The sequence below is a fragment of the Thermobia domestica genome, chromosome 18 (assembly GCF_964235325.1).
Source record: "Thermobia domestica chromosome 18, izTheDome1.hap1.1, whole genome shotgun sequence".
Lineage (NCBI taxonomy): Eukaryota > Metazoa > Arthropoda > Insecta > Zygentoma > Lepismatidae > Thermobia > Thermobia domestica.
In genome coordinates this window covers 54,623,296-54,639,016 of record NC_137471.1, presented here as the reverse complement: position 1 = coordinate 54,639,016, position 15,721 = coordinate 54,623,296, and the positions used below count along the sequence as shown (strand labels likewise).

Below are 15,721 nucleotides of genomic sequence, written 5' to 3'. Positions count from 1 at the left end.
TTAAGAACTCCATTTTTAAATGCTTTGTACGATTATCAGTAGGTACGTGTCATTGAATGTGATCCGAAGAGTAAGATCGATATGTATTCAGGCTTAGCACACCACTTGAATGGGAAATATGTGCAGAGTTTAAGTTGAGATGCCTATCGGGAAAGAGCCTTTAAGTGGACCACAAAACGAGATAATAATATTAAGCTGTATCTTATAAGTGAGGCACCTTAATATCTCATTTGTAAATTTTACGGTTTCCGTTGTAATAGTTTGATTGATCTTTCACATTTTGTGTAATTAAAAGCAATGCTGTAAGTTTATCTTCATTATAAATTTTGTTTTATTTGAAATCCTTTATGAGATCGAATATAGCTACTAGAATTTCTTTATAAATTGTTCTTTTATATTTAAGCATCTCTTCAGATGCGATCCTGTTTTTCGTTTTCTTTCTTAGAAATTGTCTCTATTTCCCCTTAATTTGGTTCATAAGGTTCATATTTGTATTTTGTGTAGTACATTTTCATCTTTAATAAAATTATAACAGAGTCATCATATCTTAGAATATCTTTATTAAAATTCTTCGTTTGGGTTTAAGAGCGTTTTAATCGATTTTTCCCCATCCCACTTCTCCAAAATTTTTTCAAGAATCTAAATTCTGGTTTTTCTTTCTATTAGTTTTTCGGAAATAATACTTAACATCTTACTGGTTATTAGGTTTAAATCACTGATTGGTATACAATTAATCTAAGTATACCACAGTTTGGAAGTAAAGATTATATCCCTCACTCCCAAGAGGAGGATAGTTTCATCCTATTGTAGAGAATCTCTTTGTAACGCTTTCGAGTTGTGGGCGCGAGTGCTAACATAACCTACATTCCTCGTTCAGAGATAAGGTTATGAAAGATCAAGATTTTACCGTTTTACCTAGCAGATCATATTACCAAAACCCACTTCTTATAGTGGAGGAAAGGACTAAGATATTGTAAGTAACGGATAAAATCTGCATCATCCGTTCAGTTTAAAAGTCTTGATTTTAAACTAAAAATGTTGAATTTTCTGCTGTATATTGTATATTTACAGTGTATCAGGTATTTTATACTGTCAAATTGGAGAATGTGCTTGATTAAAAATACAGTACCATTTTTTTTCGTAATAGTAATTGTGAATAGTAATTTCGTAATAGAAAGGAACAGCGGCAGCATTGCACCGCTATTGCCTGGTTTTGGTACGTTGAAAGGAGGGTAGGGCGTAATTGATATTATTCTAAAATGCACTAATGATGAACGAATTAGAATGAATCAGCTCAAAATAACACATCAAATTGGCCTAACGGGCTACTAACATGAAATACGAAGTACTGGCGGTTACTCACTGCATGATTTGTCCTTATGCAAACGAGGTCTGAAATTCGCGGTGGTCTGGATTTAATTTTCACTGCTAGAAAGGTTTATCTTTTGAGTTCGATGCGCTAAACCAAATAAAGGTCTCGTCGTCAGATGTTGTCTTCTCCGTCCGTGTTGGAACAACTTATTCAGTCCCGAGATAAATAGTAATCAACTTCTATGTTCCGAAAGGCCTTTATTCGAACCAGTATTGTATATATAGAGATGCAAGAGCTTGGGAAAAAAAAATCTTTTCACGGCTTTTTTGCATGCAAAATTTTAGTCTGTTTCGAATATTCCAATTTTAATGTAGAAATAACAATATTTCTGTCTTTCTTTTTCCATTATAACACAGAAAAAAAAACGTTTAATTAGTGTATTCTAAAGAAAGAAGTGAAGAATCAAGTAAAGGAAATTGGTCATTCCATAGGAAAGTGGACTTTCTAGTTCCAACGAATTGTTTTTAGAACTATTAGAGTTGTTCAACAAAAAAATGTTTTAGTAAAAAGTTAATAGTATTAGCAGTAACTGTTTTAAAAATGTAGTAATTTTGCAGAACAACATTATCGTTGGCAATTTATGCAAACTTAAGTTAGTAATGTTTTAGAAGCTAAAGACACATTTTATGTAGATCATGCGGGACAAGTATATATATATGTCTATATACATAGCATTTAGTGGGGCTGTTAAAATTTGAGGGAGAGATGATTACAAACGCAATACCATATTGACACAATATAACAGTAAGAAAAGTAGTAGTTCAGTGAATAATTAAGTTACTCACTACTCAAACGTCATACCCAAAACTGCAGGTAATAGCTTTAATTTTATCCAATGAGTTCGTATTAGGTTCTGTTAGAATATCTGAAGCTCACAATATTGTTTCTCAATGGAAATGTAAGCCAAATTTTACACCAAAACTAAATTGGTTTTGTATCTGTTTTTTTGGTTTATAATTTTTTTTCTTGTCTGCCAGTTCGACTTTCGGCAACCCGTAAAACACATATAGCAAGATGTATAACTTTCAGGCACTTGATCAGGTGGTTAGGCAATCAAATTTACACGAGTGTTATGTTGAGTTGCATAATTTATACTTTCTCTAACCGAAAAAATGACAATTTGAAAATGAATCAAACTGCAACCAGCCCCGAACTGCGAACAACTCAGAAGTAGTAAATGTTGTGAAGGCACTTGTTTAAATTGTAAAAAACCAGTACAGAAAAGCAAAGGTGGCGCTTGAATAAGAAAGTCACAAAAAAAAACTTAAAAACGAAAATTTCCATTTTGCCCGAAAAACTGGGCTTTTTATGGAAAAAACCTTCATCCTAAAAAAGATGCCTCTTTTTGCATCTATAATTACATAAGTTAATATCCAAGGCTACTAATACCTATGATCCTTCTCCTTTCACGCAGGTATGCGTCTGCAATAGGTGATTATTGGGGAGAAAAATAGGTGACTGTTATAAAATGTCCTGTCTCTGCTCGTTCCCAGATGATCGACTACTGTTTGCTGGTTTGGATTTATTCAATGCGTCATGTCTTGGTCTTCTGTCTGAAGTTCATGGTAAAGGACAACAGGTGGTGACTTTAGATAGTAGACGCAAGGGTCTTATGAGAACTATGGTTTCCACAAAATGTGCATATTTGTGTGTAAGAGAAAAAGTGAAAGACCGGGAGAGCGGCCAGACTTCTGGTAGCACTTTTTATAATGAAAAAAATGAAAATAAAAGAAAGTTAATATGACTTCCAATTATCATATCTGCTAATTATAAAATTTAATGTATGATTCTTTGATTGGTTGGTTTTAATAATATTTATTATTGAATAAGACAATCATAAATATGAATAAAGTCACCAAAACATAATTGAAATCCTCCCTAAATATAAACAGATTCCCCTTGCATTCACTCAAGATCTTTATAAGTAGATTTTTTAAATTACATTTCTGCCTTAGTAAAACGTTTCAAAGCAAGTATTGTTGTGTCTTTTTAGTCCAGAAACCTGAATATATGTGGTCAGAAACATCAGATGATATTACAGTTTGGTTCAGAGTTCCTGAAAACTCCGGAAAAGAAGACTTCCAAATTTCTGCAACGACGAACGAGTTATCTGTATCTTACCGAGATAAAGTTTTGTTACAAGGCTCCATGTGGCATATGGTAGACGCAGATCTTACAACATGGACTATTGAAAAAGGCAAGTAAGTATAATTCTTAATCGTTATGTTTTCATTCACAATAGCTTGGTATACGTTCATTATTTAATAATTGCTGAAGTTTTCAGTGGATACTCCCATCTTCTAATGGCATTTTCTTAAAGCATCGACTGCACTTCTAATCACATCTCATGGTATCAGTCGTTATGGTATAAATATATGAAACAAAATTCCCTTCTGCGAGACAATTCATCCACTTACTGCAAACTATTTTATGTCTTTCTCCTCAAAAAACATTCAGCACACGCATCTTTACATAATTGAGTAAATAAATATGAAATATTTCGCAGTGAGTTTGCAGTAGGTAGATTTTTTTTTTTTTATGGTTTTGTTTAATGTCCCACTATTATGCCTCGAAGCTATGGGAGACTGGTGGCGTAAAGGCAGTGGGAGGAAACGAGAGAACCCACACATACGGTATTTATCCATCACAAAGGCCGCAAGCTGAAATTGAACCAGGGATACCATCCAGGTACTAGAGGTAAGATCTCTACCAGTGTCACCGCAATCGCCTCAGAAAAAATGTTTTTGTTTGATGCATTTAAACCATAACGAATGATACTATGAGATGATTATGACTTGCAGTCGATACTTTAACCCATTATCAGCCATTGTCCCTTTTTTGGGACGTTTTTTTACTATTTTTTGAAAGTGTTTGGAAAGATATTCTTCAAATATTTCATTTCCTTTCATTTGTTTAGTCTCTCTTCTGCATGATACAGAAGTTACTTGCAAACTTTTAATAATACGATGACGAAGATATGGCGCCACGTTATGTCGAATTTGCATTTTTCAGCTGTGCAAACTTTTTTCCGTTTTAGCGTAATATTTGTACCGCATTTTCAATAAAATAACGTTTGTTCTATGACAACATGTATCTCAAAGTAATATGATCGTCTGCAATGCAACATAAATGCATTTAGTTAAATTTCTCATATATTTATTTCAATCGTCCCAAAATTGGGACATTGGCTGGTTACGTTAGTATTATTTCCTATGTAAGTTATAGTTCAGTCTTATCCAATATTGGTAATTCTAAAGATATAATTAGATGCTGGTGGAAAATAACGAAGGTTGCATTTCGTAGAACACTATGACATTGTATAAGCCTGCCCTCACAGTGGGTGAAATTGTGAATTTATTAGAAAACTAAGATAGTGGTGAGATCGACCCCTGCCCTTTGATGAACAGCAATCAGATGGAGAAAGAAACAAAACGTGGTTTCATGGACCATAGATTTGATAAAGAAAATGAAATTCTCATAACTAACAAATGCATAAAGATAAGTGCAATATAAGTGTACAAACTCCTTTAGGATAGCAATAAAGTAATTTAGAATTACATGTATGTAAAACAAATAAGTGTGCAAATGTGTATTCATTTGGTACAATTTCATAAATTTCCCAATTTCAAGGACGTTTGTGAAATGCAAATATAAAATGCTTACGTATTCTGCCATTGTCCCAAAAATGGGACGGGTTGTATTTCCTGAACTATATCGGCTATTTCTATTTTAACACTAATTTTGCATCTTTATATCTCAAACAGTTATGAATAAACACATTTTATGACATTAACAACGATACAAGAGTTTTGGCGGGTAATGGGTTAAGAAAACGCTGCTGAAGCAGATGGGATTTCGGCAGTTATTAAATTATAGACGAATACCAAGGTTAGACGAAGTTAATATTTGTAATGATGTGTCAGTTGAGTTTCTTAAGCTACTATTTAGTGTATAAACTTTTTATTTTTATTGTAACAAATCAGTATCTTCCAGGAACAAAAAATAGTATAGTGTTTCTGCCTATAGTGTTATAGTGTTATGGCACGCCTAACAACGATCTGATATCTTGCAACTATAAATTACCTTTTTCAAGACAGTGGACTTTCCCTTTAAAAATCTCTATTTTTTACCTGATTAATAATATTTATTTTTCTTTTACAACGTATTTTCCAGTGGAAAAACAGTAAGTAAATAAAATCAGAAAACATCACTAAAACAAATCAGCTCCGTATCTTATATGTCACGAAACTAACATCACTCATATCTTCCAACAAGATGGAGTGACTATTCCATTCCTCCTTTTTTAATTTCCACCGGAAAAGGTCAAATAGAACACCTTCTACCAACAAATGCAATTTGACTCCGCTTTCAATTCCAAGGATATGGGTAAAACTGACGTATGTCAGCATTCTGCCAATTTCAACACCTGTCAATAGGTGAAGTGAAGTGAAGAATATTTGCTTGCCTTTATATTGGGTAATTACTGTACCCTCTTAAAATTTTCGCGACTTTTTAATCTAAAATCGAAGAGGCCAGAAAAAATATCGAATTACCCAAAACAAACAAATAAGACCACTGTACTCGTACATGACAATAGACTTTCCGTTTGCGTGATCCAACACCGCAAACAATTCACACAAATTATGTCACCTGTACCATGTAAAACATCAAGCACAGTACTACACACGTGAGTTACAACCTTAATTATCGCTTCTCAGTTTAAAGAAGTTCGTAATGTTCGTTTTGATTTTACAGGAGCAGGTCACAGACGCCGCCACAGGCAAACACCCCCACATATTAAAAAAGGATAGAAGCCATTGTACACATCCTCCACTGGTCAGTGCAGACCCATTTAGAGAGAAATCGGACATGTCCAGTGGCTTCTCTGACCGTCTGTGGCGTCTGTGACCTAGACCTGTTTTACACGGTCAACAAAACTTCAAATTCATATATTGCGTGAAATATTCATTAATAGCATTTGGTTGATAGTCAATAAACTTTTAATTTTCAACAGTTTGGTAAAATTTAAATAGGTGTGGTGAACGCTTTTTCTTTCCTTCATCGCATGTTTCGTCTTTATCTTATCATTATCAGATGGATTATGTACTTTGTCACTCTTCCCCGTAACTGCCACTGGATAAATGAAAAACAGTTGAAACAGCATTCGTCTGTTTGCAGTGTATCCATAACTTAAAACCCGAATTATCCAAACAGGAAGTTCAAAAGTTAGATTTACCCACGATTTTTACCATTGTTTTCAATGCAGTTTTCAAGTGGATTAAACTTTCTTCGGATCTTCTAAGTTCGAAATAAAGAGAGTCTGTGCTTTATTTATTTAATATATATATATATATATATATATATATATATATATATATATATATATATATGTGTGTGTGTGTGTGTGTGTGTGTGTGTGTGTTCGGTCTTTAAAATAGCTATGTCAAAATGATATATGTACGTAGGTCAGTCGAAAAGTTAGTTGCACACACTTCGTAAAAATCTTTGGTACTAGGATATTTTGTTGAAACGTGGTGGCAATACTGCAGACATTTATCTGCAGCTTGTGACTTAACGGCGTTGACGCGGTAGTTGTAGTTTGCTTGCTAATCAGTTGTGAACATGTCTCGGCAGCTGCAGATGGCGAGCGTGTAGTGATTCACTTTTTGTGGCAAAAAGGTGTAACTGTATAGAAATTTATTGCAGGTGCACGAAGTGTATGGTGAAAATGCAATATTGCGTCAAGCTATCGCGAAGTGGTGCAACATTTTTGAGAACAGACGTACAGATATTGACGGCACTTACCGTGAGGCAAGACCATCATAAACTTTGACAAATGCAGAGATCGTTGCTCGCGTGAATAAATTAATTTTGCAACTTGTGATTTTCGTGTTTTTAGTCCCATAAAAGAATTTTCAAAGTGACGACACCACTTGGATGAGAAGGTGAAAGCTGTAGCCTAACAATGGTTATTGGAGTTGGACGGAAATTCTTCGCAGAAGAAAGAAAAAGAAAGAAAAAAAAACATGTGTCACAACTCGACAAATGTTTAAATAACCAGCGATTACATCGAAAAGTAGCTTTTGTATGGAACTTCTGTGTACTAATAAAGTATTGCAAAAATCTCATTTTATTTTCTGTTTTTATTTTCTCTTATTTGCTGTTTCATTTTCTCAAGCAGTGCAACTAACTTTTTGACTGACCCACGTATTTTTACCAAATTACCAGATTTGTTAGTCTTTCTCATTGCAAGATAATAATAAAGATAAGTATAATGATAAACTATAAAACAGTTTGCAGTAACTTTAAATAAATATTATAATGTGTTTGCTTCGTAGAATGAGTCGTCTTGGTTTGTTTGCAGGTTGGAAATTACTTTGAGTAAAATGGAAAATGGATTGATGTGGCGAGAACTCGTAAAGGGAAACACGAAAGGGGAGTATGTACCTGATCCAGCGTTAGTTGAAGAAGTTCATCAACGGTTAGCGCATTTGTGCTCAGAGGAATTGGTAAGCAGATTATCTTCTTCTATGTGTGAAAAACACCTTGGCATTAAATATTTGCTACGAAGATACACCGTGAGGCAATTAAGAAACGGTACTGCTTGGGACGGAAGTTTTCATAGTCACGAATCTTTCGAGTGAGCTTGAGAACACTCGCAGAAAATTTCAGCTCGGACGGTCGCTAGTGTGGTGCGTGATGCGGCTAATTTATAGACTGATGGTTGATACTTCGTGATCGTTTCAACAATGGAACAAAGACTGGGTATCAAGTTTAGTGCGCACTTAGGGAAAATTTCAGCGAAAACATTAAATGTTGAGAAAGGTTTATGGGGAAAATTGCCTTTCTCATTGGCATATTTTTGAATGGCATAAGAGGTTTAGTGGTAGAATAACTGAAGCGAGTAACTAAGTTTGGGATACCATAGACTGACTGAAATGCAAGTCTCAGAGTAATCAGACCGTATGGGGGTGAATGACTGTTCGCTAAATAATAATAGAGGTTTTAAAGAAACGGAAGCTATGTGCATGTTTCGTACCCCATTTCTTAACGGAGGAGCATGAACAGAAAAGAATGCATTGTTGCATTCATGAGTATTTGGGAGGGTAAAAAAAATTGCTGCTACACCGCATATATTCGTCAGACCTATCCCCCTGTAATTGCTTTCCTCAAATTAAAAAACATTTTTGAAGAGTTCGCTTTTAATATATATATATATATATATCATCCAGGAAGCAGAACGAAAACCTTGAACACTATTAAAGTTCACGACTACCAGAAGTTGTTCCATAACTTGTTGGATCGTGCAATGCTATATTTGAGAAAGGAGATTCCTACTTTGAATAAAAGTGAGGAAAGCTGCTACTTCTTATTCATTTCTTTTTTTTTTTTTTTTACAGACCTAGTCTCGTTTCCTAATTACTGCACTTTGTAATATAGCAGTACCATACAAAAATGTAAAGACGAAGTCTCCAGAAAATCTTCTGGTAAATTGCCTACACATGAGACGGATCCATACAGGTTTTCTGTTCACTTTTGATGGTAATTTCAGTTCTTTTTTTTTTTTCATTTATTTCTTCAAAAACTTGAACGCCGTATGAATTTCAAACTTTGTTCTTCGTTGCGCTAGTATGAGTACAGGAATAATTATACATTTGATTTTAAAATACTAATTATAAGTAATAGTAGTAATATAATAAATATAAGTAATATAATCTTAGTCATTAATTAATGTTATTACATCATTTGTACGTAGATTTTTTTTATTGATTTTATTACAAAAGATTATTGGACATATAAATCAGTTCAACGAAGACTCTTTCATAATGTTCATGTGAAAAGGGATGGTTCTTTTCTCAAGATATGTATATTGTGAATAAGTATGCAATGTATAATTATTATAAATGTAGAAACTCTAAATAAGCTAATTTTCTTCTGCATAGAATCCGGATCCCCAAGGTGGAACGACGCCTGCGATAAACTCTGAATTGGAGGAGTGTGATGCATTTCCTGCAGAAACATCGCTGTTTGTACGAATGGATGGTGAAGAACACGAAGTTACGCATCAGGTTTGATTTTTTTTTTTTTTTTTTTTTTTTAATGATTCCAAATATATGTCTACCAAAACTCTGATCCTGGTAATAAGAATATACCGTGTACTTCTGAATCCAAGAGTTTTTTTTTTTTTTTTTTTCTTCCTCGAAATCATGGGGTCGTCTTGCTTTCGCGACATAGCGTCGCGTGAGAACCAGAGGTTTACGTCGCGAAATAATTTACAGGCGAGAGGACAAAAAGATACATTTCTTAGAAAGATGAGTTTTTAATAAGATGGTTATTGAGTTACATTACAACAGATGATCGACAAGGAGAACAGATGGTGTTACGTTCCATTTACATCAAGTGGGGCTTTCAAAATATGTCCAAACACGAAGAAAACGAAAACCGCATATTTGGAGTTACGTTCCTCTGGTTCTCATGCAACGATATGATGTGGTTTTTCTTTACTGAACAGAATCACGGGCCTCCATTAGGCTCTAACTTTACCTTCTTCCTCGCCTACCGCTTTAGCCTTGAACGTTAGCAGAATCAGTTCACCTTCCATGAGGAAGACTAATGGGTGTGTGTGCTTGATGTGATTTTTAGTGTAGTTTGTACTAAGATCTGAAAATATACTCATAATGTGCTGTACATGTACAGTATGTTTTGTAATCGTTCGTTAAAAAATGGGAAGTCATCTTGGATTCAGAAATATACGGCAATATTATTTCAAGTACTGTTAAACTTTTATATTACGGTGGTGCGACAAATAATGAAATTATATAAACTTAGTATATCATTACGAAGTGGTAATTGTAGACCACCAATTAAAGTGGGCGTATCACACTCTTTTTCTTCTATTCTTCTGGGTTTTCATCTATCTAAAAACAAGTCGCCCTAAAATTATATATCTATGTACGAAAGCTAAGTGCACTTAACTAGTAGTTAAGCTCCATCGTGACTAAGCGGTTAGCGTACACGCCTTTGGCGTGGTAGACCCGGGTTCGATTCTCGACGGGAGCTTATTTGTTTCGGATCTCACGTGAAGCTGTAGGTTCACGTCTAATATGGCGTTGCTACTGAAAGGGACGCTAAACGAAAATCAAATCAAATCAAACTAACTGCTAGATTATACAATTTCATTATTTCGACTGACTAAGTAATTGCAAAGAATAATTTAAGCATGTATTTATTCCTGATGATGAATACTTTATTACCGTATCCGAAATGTCGATATTTAAAATAATATTGGTCTACGTAGGAATATAATAAGGTTAGTAAAATTCTCTGTTATGTAACAGCGTTACATTCTACAAGCAATCATTGTAACTTTTCCGAATTCCGTATACTTCTACGGGAGATATAAGCGCAAGCGTGCGGGAGCTTATAGTTTCACTCCATATGTGTATGTGTGTAGGGGGGAGTACTTTGCTCGTCGGTAATTACTGGCCGCATATGAAGCAAATTTGGTGGGCAATACCCCATGGCCAATGAATTTAAAATATTTAAAATGCAATATTTGGTGGTTGTGCTTGGCTAGGGATAGGCTCGACTCGCCTTGTTTGTGGTACTTTATTCTTGCTAACTATTGGCCGGATTTGAACAAAATTCGCTGTGCAAGTAGCCCATCGTTTAAAGAATAAAGATCGCTATATTTGGTAGTCGGGTTTGGCCAGGAACAGGTTCGTCTCGTCTTGTGTGTGATATTTTATTTCTCTGTAACTACTGGCAGAATCTGAACGAAATTCGGTGCAAGTAGCCTATCGCCTAGGAACTAAAGATCACTATAATTGGTGGCCTCGGTTCGACAACAGAAGCTGTGTTCCACAGCTCTGCACGTCGAAAGCTTGAGAGTTCGGTTCACCTCGGCTTGATTATATTGTTTGCGTTTTCATATATCTGAAAACGAGTCACTTTTAATAAGATTTTTACCTAGGTATTATTAACTATGATATGAAAAGATAATTTACTAATATTTACTAATAAAAATAAAAAGAATAAACAGAAATGTTCCTAAATATTTTTTGATACTTGCACGACGATTATGAGTATTCAGTAAGATAACTCGGGGAACTTTATGTCGTGTTTCCTGTGTAATTTATTTTGTTCTCATTGGTGTATGAAACAAACCAATAGAGCGTGTTAAAATTCGAAATGTGTGAACTTCATTTAAGTGTACCATTTAAGAAAATGAAAGACGTGAATTCCCCAAAATAGGTGTTCTATTAAAAGAATAAAAGGAAGTCTGATTGACGAAATAATCTGTTAGATACAGGGAAAATATGAAACAGTAAAGAAGGGTTAGAGATCGCGGATTTGAACGTCAAGCGCATTCCATACTGTATGTTGAACTGTGGAGTGTTAATCAAATTATTATTATTATTTTGTAATAATTTTTATTGGTTGTAATTTCAGTTTAATCTTGGAGCTCATCAGTGGTTGTTCAATGTTCACTTGCAACCGGAGAGGGCGCCAGCGATCTGCTTGAGACATGACGTAGATGGACTGGTGTGGCAGCCTGAGAAATTGGTTGATAGTGAACCGTGGAAATGTAATCATGTAGGCACATTTCTAGCCTTCGGCTACGTTCAGGCGTCGAAGCAACAGAAGAAGTTTGCAACGTGTGCTCCAGGTAAAGAGAGTCCTATGGCTATTCTTGTGTACAGATTGGAAGGTACTTTTAACCATAGAAAAGATACTTCGCCCATTAAGCACGTATTACATTATGCTATCGTTGCACCCAATATATCGTAGAAATGATCCCCGTTGATCCGATTCATCGGAGTATCCCATGTGCAATTTTTTGTGTGTTGAATCGCACAATCTTTTAAAATAAAACATGTACTACTTTGAAAGCAATTGCATGCAGTTTTAGAACATACTTCTAGCGATTTGTCTGGATATCTCCATTGCGTACGATTTGACAACACAAATGATAACATTGTGTAGAACAGCTTTTTTTAAAATGAGAGCAGCATGACATCTTAATAATGATGTACTTCTTACTTTAAAAATTTAAGAAATGTGTTATATATAAATATAATGTTAAGCCTCCTCTCGACTATATATGGTAAATAGAGGAAATAAGGATACCCAGCGCCTCCACCATGTAGAATTGTGCTTATGCAGGTATAGATAGAGCACTTTATAGTCCGAATTGTTTTCTTCTACTACGAAGTTTTATTACAAAAATCCTCTCTTTTATAAACATATTATGAAAGTTATTAGAATATAAAATTTTCTAATACTTGGGTAAAGTATGGTATTCCAAGGCCCAAGCATCCTAGGGAAGGGTTTGTACAGAGCTCGAAGCAAACTTCGTGGAGTGGATTTAGGATCCCCAATGCTCCACGCAAGCAGAGAGACTAACTATATGGCCTATGGAACCCGGAGGTTCAATGCCGCGTTCACAAAAGCTCTCCACTGACTTCTATCCTAAGCCAACTGGACCCAGTTTCTACTTTGTATTCCTATTTCTGTAAGATCCATCTTAATATTGTCCTCCCATTTGCGCCTAGGTCTTCCTAATAGTTGTTTTGCGATTGAACTTCCAGTTGAGACTTTAAAAGCGTTCTTACTTTCTTTCATTCTGGCTACACGACCTGCCCACGTGAGCCTCCTAGATTTGATGACCCTAGCAATGCTTGATAAACTGCATAAATTATGTAGTTCCTCGTTATGAAGTTTCCGCCATTCCCCATTTCCGTTCCTCCTGGGTCCGAATATTCGTCACAAGATCTTGTTTCTCAAACACTTTCAGTCTACGTTCTTCCCTCAAAGTAAGCGACCATGTTTCGCAACCATACAGAACAACAGGCATGATTATCGTTTTATTTCGATTTTAAGCTTCAAATTCGTCGACAGAATTCGCGACAAGAGATTTTTGAACTGAATTATAACACAAAGTCCCTGCTTTTAGTTGACATTTAATTTCTTTGTGAATGTGGTTTTCTTCTGTTAATATTGATCTTAGATATTTGAAAGTATCCACTTTATCAAAAGTATTATTTGATATTTTAACGCATCCATAATTTGCCGTATTACGATCCCGACAAACTTCCATGTATTTAGTTTTCCCTGCATTTATTTCTAAACCCATGTTCCTGCAAGCGTTTAATAAGACCTCTGCATTTCTTTTTATTGTTCTCATAACAGGCAGGAGGGGATTAAAGGCCACAAGGCTCCAAGCAAGCTGGGTGGCTGACGTTATGATCCCACTGAGTTCCGAGCAATCTAAATGGGTAGGAAAGGAGGCCTAAAGGCTTTGAGTTAGGTTCCTCTCAAAGCTCCAGGCAAGCTAAGAGAGTGGAGGTGACCAGCTGTAGAATGATAATGACCGCTGTGATCCTTCTGGTTATATAGTAGTTCCAGCGTGGCGGTGGTGGTTGTCTTCCTGTCGTCTGCCACCGTAGTAAGTCGTAGTAGGATGCACATGATTAATGGTTGTAAATATAAGCACGGTAGGTTGTTTGTCAATAAAGCCATATGCGAGATATAATTGAATTTGTATCTATAAAGAAATTAATTTATATACTATTGGTTTTTTCCTCTATTTATTATGTATAATTCAACTGTCAGGGGTGTTTCATCATGTAGACATTAGCTTGTCGAAGCACAACATGATTTGTGGTACAGTTCTTGTGGTCTAAATGGCTGAGAAACGATTTCAATAGTGATAGAATGAATGACTGTTCAGGAAGCGAATTGGAAAGCATACTGATTAATGCATCAACATAGTAAACCGATTGATTGGAATTTATTGTCCCTTTCTGCATCGAGGCTATATGAGAGGATTGAAGACTTCCGAAAATAGTGTTTTGACAAAAATGCAAGTGTTGAATGGAGAAAATTGCACATGAACTTCACAATAGGTATATTTTCCTGTTGTTGCGTAGTAAGTTCAAGACATTTTAGACGACATTGTAGTTCTCAAAGTATAACTTTACCTGTGTGAGTTCGTGCCCTATCGTATTTCTATACTTGAATTATTCAGCTAACCGTATGATAAATATAATGAGTACGTAAGTTTTACTAATCAAGACCTCCTGTAAGGTATACTAAAGAATTTATAAAATGTAACACAGTTACAGGGAATTTTGCCTACTTTTAAAACTTCCTATTTTTATGTAGAGACTTTGACTTAACCGTCATTTAAATTAACGAATCGTATTCACGTCCAGAATTTGCTTCAGATTAGTATACGTAGTAGTATTTGTTAAAAAATAGTGTGCTTGTGTCCCAGGTAAGTTATCTTATTGGAAATCAGAATAGTATTTTATTCAGATGTTTTAATATTTATTCGCAGATTTCTCCTATGTGGCCATTTGTGAAGCGAATCGGCATGTGTACATCTACCGTCAACCGAGTGCTATAACAGGGCAACTCCGAAATAGAAGAACGGGAAGACAAGTTGCACAAATAGCAAAGCAACAAGTGTTGAATTTAGATTCGTCATCGGAAGTTCTTGGTGTTTATGCTACAAATAGTATATTGTATGTTTTAACAAAAGATACTTTGTTTGCTTTAAGAATAAATGAGTAGGAAAAAAATGTGTCATTTCAGATTAACAAACTTTACTACCATTAAATAATTAGTAAAAATAGCTAGAACTGCTAATACGAGGGACGTTCATATTGATTTACACTTTCTTTATTCCGGGAGCCCTCACCGTTGATCTAGTGGCTAGCGTGGCTTTGGCGCACGTGATCCTGGGTACGATTTCCAGTGGAAAAGCACAAAAACTAAATTTCACGATCATTCACTTTCATTATTCATCCGTCTCCTTTAGCCGAAAGGGCATAAACGTGGGACGTTCAACTAAAAAAAAAAAAAATAAATTTCATTACAGGAATACATTGCTCACACTTTTTCTTGGCATAACGTTCGCTGAAAAGTAATACATAGTTTATTTATTTATTTAACGTTCTACGATTATACACCAAGGCTAAAGGAGACGAGGATAATGAGATAGTCCGCAGAAACCCACACCACAAAATTCACTTAATGAGAGCTAGGATCGAAACAGCGACCCCACACATCAGATATGAACGTCACTGCAGCTTCGTTGTACATAAATGTTAGCATAGGACAGAAAAGGTAATACCTACCTGTGAATCGTTCAGTTCTTCCTGTGTAGGGAGTTTGTAGCGTTACGAAGACTCGTTTACAAGTGGGATAGCTGGAAACAAAGTTTATCAGTTCCGGAAAGGAAAATGGGTATGAAAACACCAGTCAACATGTCGCGAGCAGAGCGGCTTATTCAGGAAGACAGGTGAATTATGTTCTCAGAAATGGGAGGCTGCAACAGGACTT

At 35.3% G+C, this 15,721-nt stretch overlaps 1 protein-coding gene across 3 annotated transcripts in view; it reads left to right on the top strand.

Moving 5' to 3' along the window:
• Positions 1-14,973, top strand: part of LOC145675932 (nudC domain-containing protein 1) — a 46,043-nt gene extending 31,070 nt beyond the window's left edge. For all 3 annotated transcript variants that reach the window (XM_081746738.1, XM_081746740.1, XM_081746741.1), the window contains exons 7-11: positions 3,366-3,573; positions 7,737-7,881; positions 9,316-9,441; positions 11,825-12,041; positions 14,715-14,973. In XM_081746738.1, the coding sequence (XP_081602864.1) occupies positions 3,366-3,573; positions 7,737-7,881; positions 9,316-9,441; positions 11,825-12,041; positions 14,715-14,950 (932 nt within the window). In that variant the 3' untranslated portion in view covers positions 14,951-14,973. The remainder of the gene's footprint in view (positions 1-3,365; positions 3,574-7,736; positions 7,882-9,315; positions 9,442-11,824; positions 12,042-14,714) is intronic.
• The last annotated feature ends 748 nt before the right edge of the window (positions 14,974-15,721 follow it).